At 38.5% G+C, this 14,448-nt stretch overlaps 1 protein-coding gene across 2 annotated transcripts in view; it reads left to right on the forward strand.

The window, feature by feature from the left end:
- Positions 1 to 14,448, forward strand: part of LOC309602623 (solute carrier family 23 member 2) — a 58,437-nt gene that overhangs the window by 30,830 nt on the left and 13,159 nt on the right. For both annotated transcript variants that reach the window (XM_082336320.1, XM_082336321.1), the window contains 6 exons: positions 1,734 to 1,850; positions 3,068 to 3,225; positions 7,762 to 7,850; positions 9,398 to 9,468; positions 10,618 to 10,799; positions 13,691 to 13,811. In XM_082336320.1, coding sequence (XP_082192446.1) covers positions 1,734 to 1,850; positions 3,068 to 3,225; positions 7,762 to 7,850; positions 9,398 to 9,468; positions 10,618 to 10,799; positions 13,691 to 13,811 — 738 coding nt within the window. The remainder of the gene's footprint in view (positions 1 to 1,733; positions 1,851 to 3,067; positions 3,226 to 7,761; positions 7,851 to 9,397; positions 9,469 to 10,617; positions 10,800 to 13,690; positions 13,812 to 14,448) is intronic.

The following is a 14,448-nucleotide window of genomic DNA, read 5'->3' on the forward strand; positions in this document are numbered from 1 at the left end:
CTGCCTGTCTTTGTGGGTCAGCCACTGTGTCCTGCCTTCGATCTACACATAATTGCATTAACATGAGGGTGTACGTGTTTTCTAAGTTCCAGTTAAAGACAAGATATGTACAGGTTTACTGCTGCTCAGTGCTCTCCCTCCAGTATGAGGTGAAGCTCTAAAACTCAAGTTCCTGATGTTTTTCATTTGTTGTTTTTTAGAGAATCGGGTCAGGAGAGCGGTCTCTCATTTTTCAGTCGATGAAAAAATTACACTGGTACTGCAAATTGGCAAGATGAGTTGTGCAGTGAACAGTTTCCCTTATTTCTCTGTTTAGGACCTGTACCTTATTTAAACTAACCCTAGTGAGCAGATTGCTTGGTGCTTAACGTTGTTTAAAAGAGTTTTCTGAAATTAGTGTTTCTAGATTTTGCTTTTCCACCATAATACCCTTGACCTTTCCATAGCGATGTGGTCGTTTACACTCCCTGAATTTGAATTAACCCAGTGGCATTTGTTTTCCCAACAGAAATCGGAGTTAAGAGGGAAGTACCCTGGGTCAGGTTGGCTTCCCTGACCTTGTAGATGATAAACCAAATGGAGATTATCTAAGCATAATCTGTGGATGTGTTGTGATTTTTGAAGAAGTAAAGACCATTTGTGGCAAAGTCATGAGTCTGGCAAAATTCCCGGCCTTTGTGTAAGGCTACTTCACGGGTTTGTTATGTTCTAGGGTGGATTAGGTCAGAACAGTAGTTATATAAGGTATTTTTTGGTTAGTTGAGCTGAAACGATAAAATCTGATACTTCCTTCTGCTTTTGTTGTTGGCATTTGGGCTTTGGAGCATTGTGTTTTTGTTCTCAGGAATTTCAAACCCAGAGAGTTCGAACAAAATGATTCCACTTAGTTGTAAAGAAGAAAGGATTGAGCTGAATCTTGTTCTAATGGAAAATCTGCGGGGATTTTGATGTGTGTATATGTGTGGTCAGTTAGCTCTCTGCAAATTAGGGCACACAGTAGGCCAGAATGTGGTCTTGCTTAAATTCCTGTAGGTTTGGAGGAAGTCCACTTGACTAATGTGAATTGGCCGTGGATGTATTCAGTTATAATAACCAGCATTTTTCTTGACTGCTCGAATGTGGGGTGGAAGCAAAAATAATAAATCTTGTGGCTAAAAAAGGTTAACCAAGACTGAAATTGAGTAGGAATTAGGTGGGGAAGCAATTACTGTGAGGAACTTTCTTGCGTGTGATTTTGGTCTCTTATGCAAGGATAGCCATTCTGCTTTGAAAATAGCCATTGTTGACTCTTCTACTTAGTTCTGATTCTTCATTTTTTTTCTTCTTTTTTTCTTCTTTTTTCTTTTTTTTTTTCTTTTTTTCTTCTTTTTTCTATAAACAGTTCTGTCATGATAATCCCATTTTTTGGGCACCTTTTGGCTGTCAGATCGGTTATATCATAAATGAACAATTGTGTTAGTATAAATAAGCAGGGAATGGCTTATAGAAGTGAATGTGTTTGGTACAAGGTCAGTAGCTACAGCTGGAGATGAGCTCATTGTCAGAGGTAAAAGACTTCAAAAATGTAACATATCAACATTGCTTGGGAGTATTATACCAGCCTTGGAGTATCTGGGAATTGCCTCATAGTTCAAAATCGGTTTATTCATGTGTAACAGTAACCTACTGTTGTCCTTTGTGTCCTCCCCCACTTTTTTACTCACCCCACCTTTCTACCCTCCCTATCAAAATAGAGCTCTTTGGCAGAGACGCTGGACAGCAGTGGCAGTTTAGACGCACAGAGAACTGACATGATTTACACTATCGAAGACGTTCCTCCTTGGTATCTCTGCATATTTTTGGGGTTACAGGTATGTTTCAAAACAGCTATAATATTTTCTCTGTAACTTCTAAAGCTTCTTTAGCATTTTCTTTGTAGTTCATTGCATTTGTATATGTGATAATTTTATTCTTCCCACACTCTCACACATTTGAAGAAAGTGTTAAGATAGTTTCTTCTGAAGTTCATCACAAAGATTACTGTGTTGATAATGATCTATATTATTGTTTGCTGGCTTATGCATTTGAGAGATTCACTTAAATATTTAGTCTTCTAAGCTGCTGCTAGTTAATAAGTGAGCAAATGCTAAGTGGTAAGCTTCAGAAACTGACATTTGGCACCTCTGGAATTAAAGATGGAGAGATAGAATGGTTTAGTCCTGAAATCTTGAATATTAAAGCTTCTACTATAGTCATTTCAATTCTGCAAGCTTGATAGCATCATCCTGGACTTGTAGGCTTGCTGATAAGTGGGGCAGGCAAATTCTGCCCTACTTGGAGTGAGAGCATGTGCTTCCTGCTATGAGTAGGACTGTAGTGGTGAGCTGGTCCCCACTACCAGCTCAGCCACTCACGTGTGTGAAGCGGAACAGCTCATTTCATCTTCTTGCTTTCTCGAATGGTAATAATATCTGTCCCACAGGAATGCTGAGAATTTGTTAATATCTGTAGAGCATGTTGAGATCTCCAAACAAATACATTCCAAAGCATCATTTTTATTTCAGCCTTTCCTCAAGGACAGACAGTTCTGTAGGGATTATATTTTTATTGGCATTGTTGAATATGGAGACTCTTGTTTGTTTGTTTGCTTAATGTATTGGATCAAAAAAGAATTAATGAGTACCTAGTTTTTGGTGCTTGAGAGCTTATTTGCAGCCTGGTTTGTGTGTGCTCTAAGTTCGTTTGTAAGCTAATGGTTTTTCACATGGTTGAAAGTGAATGGGGTTATTTATCTGCTTTTCTGAGTTAGAAGCTGTTTTCAGCGCAGTTACCTAGATACCTCCTCATCAAGAACAGTAGCTATGTAAATAACCTAGTTTATCCTACAGAAATAGTGATCATTAGCAACAGGCTAGTGGTAGCTCAACATGGAAGGAAAATACTTGAAGAAATGCTTAGGACCAGGAAGTGAGAGCTTTGGTGGATAATTCAAAAGCAAAAATACCCAATGCAAAAGAAAAGATGGTCATAAATTTATTTACTTATTAATATTGGCTGCAGTATTAACAAATCATTTTTCTCTTCACAGCATTATTTAACATGTTTCAGTGGAACTATAGCAGTGCCCTTTTTGCTAGCTGATGCCATGTGTGTTGGATTTGACCAGTGGGCTACCAGCCAGTTGATTGGGACCATTTTCTTCTGTGTGGGCATCACTACATTGTTACAAACAACCTTTGGGTGCAGGTGAGAGTCGGGACTTGTTTCTAGTTTTTGAGATGGTGATAAGACTAGACATCTGTTGGGATTTCCAGGATGCAGTCTGAGATCCAAGAGGTAGTTAGTCTATTTTTAAAGGATAAACATGAAACACAAGTTAGCAGGTCAAATACAGGGCAGTTAGGGAAAGCTTTTGGAAAGCTGCTCCCAAAAAAAGGTGGATCTGAAATCAGAGAAGGCATCCCAAGGGTAAGAAAATACAGCAGGGGCAGGGGGAGGGAAGAAAGAAGAGGGAAATCTACGAGGACAGAGAAGGTCGAAGTGGTTCTGGGGGAAAGGAAAAAATTCATGCACCTTGGTAAAGAGGAACTAATTTTGATATTTTTATGGGTTTCTTGAATGATACTATGTTCTGGCCAATATTTAGGTTGTTGTGATTAGTCCTACAGGAAATTGTGTGCTTGTTCCCATAAAGTGCTTGTCAGTTTAAAAAGATAGGGAAAAATTATGAGGGTAACTTTTTATTCTCTGAACTGAGTGTCTCTGGTACCTTTCAATACAAATAATTTGTTTTTATTTCTTAGTTGCTCTGAGTTGCAGGTAATGATCCTTCCTTGACTTGGGAAGAAATGCATATGTGTACAGGGATGCCTGTAACTCTCCTTTGGTCTGTTCTCCTTAGGAGGATGCAAGAGACCAATTCAGGTGTTAGCAAATACTTGTAAAAATCTGGTGTTGGTAAGAACAGGATGTTTTAAGTTTTATTGACATGAAGGTAAATCTTTTTTAAAAATGTGTGTTCTACAGTGAACACTGCAGAGAGATGTTTAACGTGTTTACTTAAACTTGTTGACTCTGCCTGTGAGAACCGTGAATAGCTAAAACCTGCAGAGTTATTTCTGCATCTTCTTGAATAAACCAGGAGCGATAAGTAAAACCAGAAGAAAAGTGCATATTGTAAGAGTATGCCCTCATATGGTTACTTGAAATGATTCATGGGTCATTTAGTTCAATTTAAGAACAATGTGAGCTGAAATCTTGCATTCCAATCGAAAATGGACAGACACCCCCCACATTTTTAAAGATTTATCTAAGAAACGGAATCTTTGGGTGGAAAAGTTGTCTCAATGGGGTGCAGAAGGCAAGCCTATGGTAGATCACTTGCAGTTTTAGATCAGCTTTTCATCTAAAAATTTTCCAAATATTTCAGGTTTTCCAATGTAATCTTTAGTTGCTATTTTAGTTAGCTTTAGTTAGCTTTCTTGTCTTTTTTTCCTTTGGAAAAAAACTTCCCTTTATTTTTTTACTATGTCTTACTAAACTTATAAAATCGCTCCACTGTTTTGTATGAAAAGTTCATTCTGATGACAAAACAGCATAATGAAAATTGTTGAAAGAGAAGGTTTTCTTTCCTCAAGGTATTTTCTTTTAGTCAAGACTACCTGCAGTTAATCATCATATTTTCTGCCTGATCAGCTCTTTGTGCTCATAGGGTAGCTTGCCTTAGCTGTAATCATAAATTTTCAAGTACCTCATCTGCAGGGAGGCAGAGGAGCAGAGTTGTGCCCTTTGGTGTTTTGAACCTCTCTTTTAATGGGAGTGATGTATTTTTTTTTCCCCCATCTTCTCTTTGTGCTTTGTATAGGGATTGTTGACCTAGGTGTGAACTGGAAGATAAGGTCCTTTATTGTTCCACTCCGAGTCTCTCCTCCCTGGATTTACTGAAGTTTAAAATCTTCCAATTTCGTAAGAAGTGCAGAGTTGCAGATGGAGATGAACTCGAAGGGGAGCTTGGTTTTCCTGTGCTTCTACCAGCTTTCTTCTTCTGCCTCAAATTTATCAGAAAAAGCTTAGGGTTTTTTTGTGCTTCCTGAGACTTGTATCTCTTCACAGAACTGAAGTTTGTCATATTTTGTCTTTTTTCCCTAGTTAATCTTGGGCTCTTTCTCATTATTACTTACTATAGGGTGATTTTGGGCTCTTGCAGAAACCAGTGCGGTCCTGTCAGTTTGAAATGCTCTGTTCCTTCTGTGTAATCCCACCTCTGCCCTCTGGTGTTTTTTTATACTTTTCAGTGGCTTCCACTTGCACATGTTTATATACGGAAGAGGCAGTGGTGTTTCGGTTTTAAAATAAGTGAACTTGTATTTAAGGAGAAAATTTCTGTGGTTGAATGTTTTATAACTATTTAACGTGTGATTCTGGTTTTATGTAAGGGTGGGAATGGGATATAGCAGCGACGTTCCCTAAATGAGATTTTAAAGTATTTATTGGCAAGTCTGTCAAATGCAAAGTATTTCAGCAAATAAAGCCACTATGGTTTCAAAAGGTCAAATTCCATGGTTTAAAGGTCCTTAAAGATGGATTTAGCTCAATTATGAGGAGTTGTTGTGGTCAATGTGGTACCCATACTAATTTTAGGAATTCAAGCTATTTATTAGGTTATGTAATAAGCCAAAAGATTTGGCAAGGATTCAGAGTAATTAGTGTGACTGAGACAATCAAATACAGTTTTAATATACCTAAACATTTTAGATTTGTTGCTGTGCCCATTGCTACATTGTCTAAGCATTCTTACATCTGCGTGACATGTTAAGATAATGAAGACATTTCCAGATAACTTTTAACTGCATCAAAAGCTCTGTCTTCACAAGGGCTCGTGCCAAAATTGAGAAACTTCACAATTTAGACATGAAATTAAAATGATATCCCAATCATAAGCTGGTGGTACTTTACCCAGCTAGTAATGAATGCCTGGCTTAGCAATCAGAAAGGTATTTCATAAGTCATGTTCCAAACTGCAGCTGTCTCTTCAGAAGGAGACTGATCATAGTGGGCTGATTTTGAGTAATGAGTTTAAAAAAAAAAAACAAAACCACAACACTTTTTCTTTCTGCTTAGGGAAAAAAAAAGGCAATATTTTGAGCCTACTGGCCCTTTTGGTAAATATTCCAGGTTAACTGTCTCATATAAAGGTTGAGCAGATAGCTAAGCGAGACATACTAAGACCTTATTACACAATATGTATGCAGGGTATTTTATGTGATACAAAACTCACAATCTGGACCTAAGTCTCAGTACAACTGACTTCATCACTGGAGAATGTGTTTGCAATGTATATTTACAAAATCATTGGCGGGGGGACAGAGTACTGTGTAGGTGGGATAGAGGAGTAACAGCTTGTTACAGGTATTGCATATTTTGTCATGGGCACCAGCTTGCCCAGTTTGCTTAATGAACCTTGAAAAATAAGGTGAATCATTCACTCATAGCTACCAACTGTTTCTTCACCAAAGATAAAGCTTTGATTTTTGCTTGAAGAAACTTAGAAGGGAATTGCATGCCAGCCAGGTGTGCTCAGATGGCTCGTGTATTTTATGAAGTTTGAGTTTCTAGTGCACTTTTCAATGTTTGCGGTAGATGGGTCAGCTTTTTAGATTGCTCATGGCCCAAACTCCTTTGCAATGGTAGTTCAACTGTTCTAACTTCCTGCCTCTGAACTTCACAACTACTGTTAGTAACATGCTTCTGGTTTGATCTTTTTTGTGTTAAGCATATATAAGATTTTTTTTTTCCCCCACAGATTTTTTTTTTTTCCTTCTTTGTGCCTTTTCTGAACTTTATCTGAATTTGCTACAGTTACTTCTTTTTTCTTTACTGGTGTTTGCACTGGCATCGAGGCACTTCATTGTGGCTGTAAAACAGCTATAAACACGGTGCAGTAACTAGAGCCGCATGAGCAATTAAGTGTTCCACATGTTACAGTTTGAGGTCTGCTATTAAAGAGAATCCATTAATTATTACAATCTATTAATGACGGTATTTATAGAATAGTTCAAAGTGCATCTTCTCTGTAGTTAAGTAACATCTGGATATTTGTGATGTTATGCAAGCTACAGTTGATTCAATAAATATGTAGTTGGTGCTGATAGATGCTCTTTAGATTGTAAACCTTTTGGGAAGTGTAAACACCAGTGCTAAGAATCTGATCTTGAAATTCTTGTAGTGTTTGTATTTATTGTTGGTAGCCACCTGGAACATCTAATCAGCTCTTATCAACGTAATGGTTATTTACACATACACTTAAAGATGAATATATAAATGACTGTACTTCAAGTCATGCAGAGGGAAGGTATTGAGTATGCAGACTGCATACTGCTCTATCAAAGAGCGTTTTTAATGTGACGGGACGGTAAAAGCTGCACGTTCAGCAGTCTGGCTGGTGCTTACATCAGAACGTGCATCTGTGTCCTTGTTGTGCTGCTGAGTCAAAACCTTAAATCAGTGTCTGGTACTTGCATGCTGATATCCAGTAATTATCTGTTATAGGCGTTGTAGTAATAACTTCATGCATGTAGCGTCTTCTCTTAGGTCTTTGATTTGTGAAGTCTTAGTATTTCTGTGTCTGTTCTTTTTAATAAGAAATTTTCATATTTCACATTTTTAATAACGCCCAGTAAAGGATGGTTTTAAGGATGAGTAACCACCTAGCTGCAATTGATATCCTGACACAGTACCATAACACCGAGAAATGTCAGCATCTCTTCTTTCCCTTTCCACCAGGTTACCCTTGTTTCAAGCAAGTGCTTTTGCATTCTTAGCACCTGCTAGAGCAATACTCTCCCTGGAGAAGTGGAAATGTAATAATACAGGTAATTGTCATTTATGCTTGTTCAGGTTTAAGTGACAAATGACCCAGATCACATATAGTGCAACTGCCAAACCTTTTGATACGGAAACTGGAAGTAATGAGCAGGGAATATGAAAAACTCTCTCTTTTAACAATGTTAAAGCTTTGTACCTTGGAAAAAGATTCCTAAAAATGCCCTTGTGGAATTCTGTTTCGGTTGGGGTTTTTTTGGGTTTGTTTTTTGGTTGGTGTGGGGTTTTTTTTTGTTTTTTTGGTTTTTTAATATTAAAAATGTTGACAAATCTAGCAGTAGCATAAAACAGTTCTTTTGTTAACAATGTACAGAAAGGCAGAAGGATTCCTTAAATGTTCCTTTCAGGTATTTAGAAATATTATGTCCAATCAAGTCCTTTTAAGTTGAGTAGTAGTAAGTTCGAGCAATGTTCAACATCACCTGAAGACCAGTATTTTTACCTGTTAAACTCATCCCTGACAGGTTTTGCAGAGCAAACTTTGACAATATTTGGATGCTCATTTTAACTTTTTCTTTGCTAACTTCATCATCCTGAAATGTTTTGAATTTATTTACAGTGAAAATGTGCAGTAAAACTGGTTGGGAAGGGAGCTTTTTGTCAACTTCGGTTAGATAACTGAAGTGGAAACAGCTCTGGCAGTTTTCTTTTTAATGGGATGTGGTTATTCAGTAATAAGTCTGTGGGCAGTGCAAAACAGCAGTATAGAGAAGCAGGCTGCTTGCTTCTAACTAAAGTTCTTCCCAGGGGTCCTTTTGATTCTCTAATCATTTATATTAGTTATGTGTTTATACATCTCTTTCAATTCACTTACAACCATCTAATTAGTTTTCCTGATGTTTTTTCTGTAGAAAATTTAGCTTTGAGCATTCACATTTTCTTACTGGGCGAGCCAGATTTAGCTAGTGGGAAATAGCATGTGAGTTTCAGTGCACAAGATGTAAAGGCAAACCATGGTGTGCTTTAGCAGTGCTAGCTGTGTTGGATATTTCTGTGTGCCAAAATGTGCCAGTATCCTAATACACACCTTGTTGAAAGAAAATACTCTCTGATAACCTTTGATGGCAAAGCAATTTTTCTACTACTTCAGCTTTTCAGAAAGAGCCTTTGCTGCATCTTGCTTTTGAATCTTCTAACCTTCAAAAGGTGTCAGATGGGGTTGTAATCACAGGTCAATTCATCATTCAGTGAGTGACCTAAATTGGTGAACAGCAGACGTTGGAGTACTTGATTTCTAGTGTGCAATTGAGTAATTCTCCATTCATCTGTTTATTGGAGTGGGAAAAGAATCCCTAATTGACCTTTCTTTCTGAAAGTTATGATTTTTTTCTACTTTGGTACAGTGGGCAAGATTAGTGGTTAGCTCCTGGGAAATGTAAGCATGTTATTACTTGATTTGTACCATTGCAGAACTTCTATTTTGTGCAAATCAAGGCTCATGTGTCAGACACCGCCTAAGAAGAGATTTATTTTGTATTAAATGATGGCAAAGTGGCCAAGGAATAAATGCCTGTGTTTTTTCTTCTCTTTTTGTAAGATATAACAGTTACAAATGGAACGACAGAGCTGCTTCACACTGAGCACATCTGGTATCCCAGAATACGAGAGGTAATGTAGGAGTAGCCTTTAGCTGTTGATCTGTCTGATTCCTGTTCAGTTTCTCAGCTAACCGTCTGTGTGTTCTCGTCTTTAAGTTGGTAATTTCTTCTTTCACTGCGATTTCTTTTGAATGTATCCCTTTACTCATTTCATAGAAGTCTTCATCTTTTCAACTTGATCATTGCTGGACAGCAAATACAAGGAGTTAGTTGCCACATTGCAAAAGATGCGCAGTAAAATGCACAAGCAGGATGAATACTCTTCTTGTAACACTTTGCGATTTGTGCTCACTGGTAGCAGTTCAGCTGCTACCAGACCACTTGCCTGCTGTCATTCTGTTCAGTAGGCTGTCCTGTGGAAGGTAAATGTGCAGTTAGCAAATCTGTTCATCCCTAGGTGTCTTAAGTTGGAGACTATTCTGATAAGACGTTGATTCCCCCAAGAGACTTGCTGAAATATATCAAACTCCTTCTCCACTCGCAGCACTGCAGTCTGAACTTCATCATGCTCTGCAGAGCCCAGGATGAGGGTTGTGCCCAGGCATCACACCAGAGTGGTAGATAGCATAGTCCAAATTAAGGCGTGTGTCATGGAATTTATCTCCCATCCCGTTGCTTTGGGCTGCAAACTTTTTCTTAATTAAAAACAACCCCTCTCTCTTCCCCATGTTCAAACCATAGCTACATCCTGCCAAGAGCCCTGCAGCCAAGAGGGCTGACAGTCTCCTGAGACCACAACGCTGCTCTATACCAGCTTCTAAGGAGCACTTGTGAACAATGCAGCATACACTCTGCCCCTAGGAGCTAGGAGCATCACCTCCGTGGCGCCACCAACCCTTGCCGGTTCGATCTGAGAGCTTAAAGGTTAGCCTGGAACCCAGGTCTCCTGTCTGACAGTGTGATGTGCTATCAACACAACTACCAGACTGGCCCACTGGTCTGTTGTGTAATAGTTTTGTGGAGAAAACCATAAGTGTTATGCTTAAGCAATAAGTCACTTAAACATAATGAGCTGTTTTATGACGAAAAATTTGCTGACTTCTTCTGTGTCACTGAATTCTTTTAACTGCAGTTTGTAATCCAGAGCAGAAAAAGAAATGTTTTGGGTTTGCTTTTAAGATTTGACTGAACTGTCTCTTTCCCGTTCTTGTATGTTTAGATCCAAGGTGCTATTATCATGTCCTCCTTGATAGAAGTGGTGATCGGTTTGCTTGGCCTTCCTGGCGCCCTGTTGCGATACATTGGACCTCTGACCATCACACCAACTGTTGCTCTCATCGGCCTCTCCGGTTTCCAAGCTGCTGGAGAAAGAGCAGGCAAACACTGGGGTATCGCTATGTTGTAAGTACTCCTGGGTGTTCTTGGCTTAGGCCAGGGGGTCCCAGTTGGTAAGTCGTCGTGCAGGAATTTTGGAGCGCGAGGGAAAAGCCAGAGTCTGCTTGGCTGCCAAAGGTAGCATTGCAGTGCTCCCAGCATGGAGAAATACCGTGTGCAGGAATGTGAGTGGGTCAGGATAAGGCCAGCTGGCAATTGGGGAATAAGGAGAGCAGCAAGTCAAGAAGAGGTGGAAGGAAAGGACAATGGCTGAAAATGAGGTGTGGAGTACAGAGAATTTTATAAAACAATAGTTGGTCTGGGAGCCATTGGCTGGGTCTAATTCAGTGCTATAGGAAAGCCGATTTAGCAAAACACCAGAGAGATTAGTGAACAATTTATATTTCTATTTTTGTGATGCTATTGTGTATGTTTCTTATTCTGCAAATAGTGGTCCATTTGTCATTATTACTGGTTTGCTTATCTATAGCCAGGAGAAATTCGTATGACGACAGAGAGCACGTGTATTTCCATGAATGCCCTCAGTTGATGAGGCATAAGTAGGCAGATTTCTGTTTAGTAGATAAAAAGGCTTTTAGAGTGAATGTCAGGGCATGATGTGTGTGCCTCTGTAGGTACAGATGCCAGGGAAATTAAAGAATTGAGATAAGTGGTATGAAAGGGAATAACTGAGAAAACTGAGATGAAGAGAAGACAAAAGCTTCCTTTGAGATGCTGTGGATAACCAGCCAAATAAGGATGGAAACCACATTTCAGGGAGAAGGAAATTGGCTGAAGCAGTTACTGTATGCAATGTATAGCGACCAACTTGGTGCTGGCTCTGAAAGCGGAAGGAATGACTTGATGAGATCAGATTCTGATCTCACTAATCTGTTTGCACAGTACTTTGAACATATAAAGTATTCTGTAAGTGCGGCTTATGATTAAAAGGGCTGTTTAATTCTCTTTTATCTCAGATGTTAGCATAATGAATATTTTTGTAATTCTATTATGTTAAGCAGCTGACCCAAAGGAACATTTTATTTTCCTGTAAAACAAATTCTATGCAGGTTGGGACTAATGTTAAATCAATCAAGCAGACCTTTGGTGAATTGGACCTAGAAACGTGTGATTAAAGTTGACATTTTGCAGATGGAAAAAAAATAAATCAATTTAGGAACAGGATTTAAATATTACCCAGTCAATAAATATTTCTGGCTTCTGCCATGCAAAAATTTGCACTAGATTGTGGCAAACAACTCCATAGCTGTCTAGAGCCACTCAAAAGTAACTTGATCTCTACAAGATGTGGCACTTGAAATTGTCTCGACTGTTCTGATGAGACAAAAATACTGCGTTGCTATCTAGCACAGCAGAATAATACCTGTGTTAGAGCTATTATCCTCTATTAGCTGCAGATGCTATTTGACAAGACTTTCCGTTTCCCCAACAGTTTTCTGACCTCATTTGTTCTGTGGGTGCCAGGCTGAAATAATTTAATCCATAAAACACATTGCATCGTGATCTGTAAAAAGGGAAATTATTCCTGAACTGATCTTTGCCTGTATATCTGGTGAACTAAACTGTTTCTTGGGCCATTTAAAGATTTGGTAATATTTTACAGAATGTCAGTAAGCCTCCTGGCCATGTAACTGATATAATATTATTTACAGTAATATAATGTTATTACATTATTTACAACTCTGTACTAAATAAATCAAAATACAAAGCCACCTGTCCTCAGGGCCGGTGTGGCAGGGTAGCTGCTGTTAGAGAGTGGAGCCCAGCTTTCCATAATGGCTTGGGAGAGATGCCAAAATGTTTCATGAATGCAAGGAAAAGGTACCTTTATCATTCGACTCTAGTCGGGGGTAAAGACTATAAATGACACCCTTCTTGTGCAGAGCTCTTTGTTCCTGGAGACTGAGGGAGAATAAAGCTCTGTTTTGTTTCTTACAGACCGAAACTGATCTTGGACAGAAAAGGGAGGAAAGCTTAAAATCCGACCTTTTTTTTTTTTTTTTTTTTTTTTTTAAGTCAGCTGATAAAAACATAATCTCAAATTTCAGAAAAGCTTTGCTTCTTCAGAGAGCTTGACTCTTCGTGTAGCTTTTTTATAGCAAAACTGGTTTTGGCTATTTCAGAATTGAGCAACCTGCGCTGACTTTTTATTTTTCATTGCACTGGATACTGGTTTTAACCATAGAGTTGAATTAATTTTTAACGTATAGAGGAGCTTAGCAGTTTTGATGAGGGGGGAAGATGCATAATACTTGAGGCATCTAAAAACTGTAATAAACTGCGTTACTGGTGAACTGCAATTGAATGGAATCTTAGGGTTTGGGGCCTTATTCTGCTTGATTTACAGCTGTTTAGTGAAAGATGCGTATACAAGAAAAATTGGGATTCTTAAGAATTGAAGAAAGAATTTCCCTTGACAGAAGGTTTTCAAGTGCTTTGGAGCTTTATGCAAATTTTGAAATGTAAAAATTACTGTATACTGGCCTCCAGTTTCCCTATTTCTTCCCATTTGCTAGCAGCAACCTTTGTGTTTCATATGCAGAACAGACCTGGACACACGAAAAGAAGCCAGCAGCACAGCGTAGCTCTTTGCTAATGGCCGCTTAGCTCTGAAGATCTTTCTCTAGTCTGATTCATTTTCCTGGTTTCATTTACCCGTTTGCTGCTGGCTGTTGTTGCAGCACTTTAGAATACAAATTATGTTGTTTTGGCTTTCGTGGAATAATAATTTATTTAAAATACATTCTCTTTATGATGTTTTGTCTTGAGCTAAATTTAAAATATACATTTATACTCTGTGTCTGAAGAGCCTGAATAGGTTTATGCTGAGAAGGATTTTTAACATATTGGTGCTAATGACATGTCTCTCTTGTTCCTCCCTCCTTCTCTTTTCTCAGGACTATTTTTCTAGTATTGTTGTTTTCTCAGTATGCCAGAAATGTCAAATTTCCCTTACCCATTTACAAATCCAAGAAAGGATGGACAGCATACAGGCTGCAACTTTTCAAGATGTTCCCTGTAAGTAGTTGAACTTGTTCTTCGGTTGTCAAAAACACCCTCCTAATTTGTGTTTCTTTTTTTTTTTTTTTTTCCTTGGTTTTGATTTTTCTTAATAATACAATAGATCACAAAGTGAGATAAAAGCTTAAATGGGCTTATGGGAAACTTATCAGCAAATAGTCTCATACTGTAGTCTTGCCAGATCCCATGCTCGTATCTGTCTCTGATGAAGAGTCGGAGTGATGAAGATCATGAAGGGGAGGGAAGGGGGTAGAGAAGAAGGTATGTTTATGCATGCAGTGAAAGCCTAAACTGAGCCCTCCAAAAAGGGATGGCGAGATCATTATCTTCTAGTTTTATGAAAGCAATACTCCGTTCCCCCATGTGAAAGACTTTTTATTTCTCTGGTAAAGTTGAGACTAATTCACTGGTTTGTTTAAGTGCCCATTTGGAGACTTTCCCATTTTTTAGGGGAGAGAAGAGGCTTGCTCTATTTCTGAAGTTTTTGTAACAGCAGCTTCGTTAGGGGCTGAGGGGAAACACCTAACGGATCTATTACGGGATTTACTGCTTGTTCAGACTTAAAATATCACTTAAGATCATGCTCAGATATGTGTGTAATAGATATTCTCTGCAGGAACAGTTTGCTGTTAAT

This window comes from Platalea leucorodia (assembly GCF_965183815.1).
Source record: "Platalea leucorodia genome assembly, chromosome: Z".
NCBI classification, from domain to species: Eukaryota; Metazoa; Chordata; class Aves; order Pelecaniformes; family Threskiornithidae; genus Platalea; species Platalea leucorodia.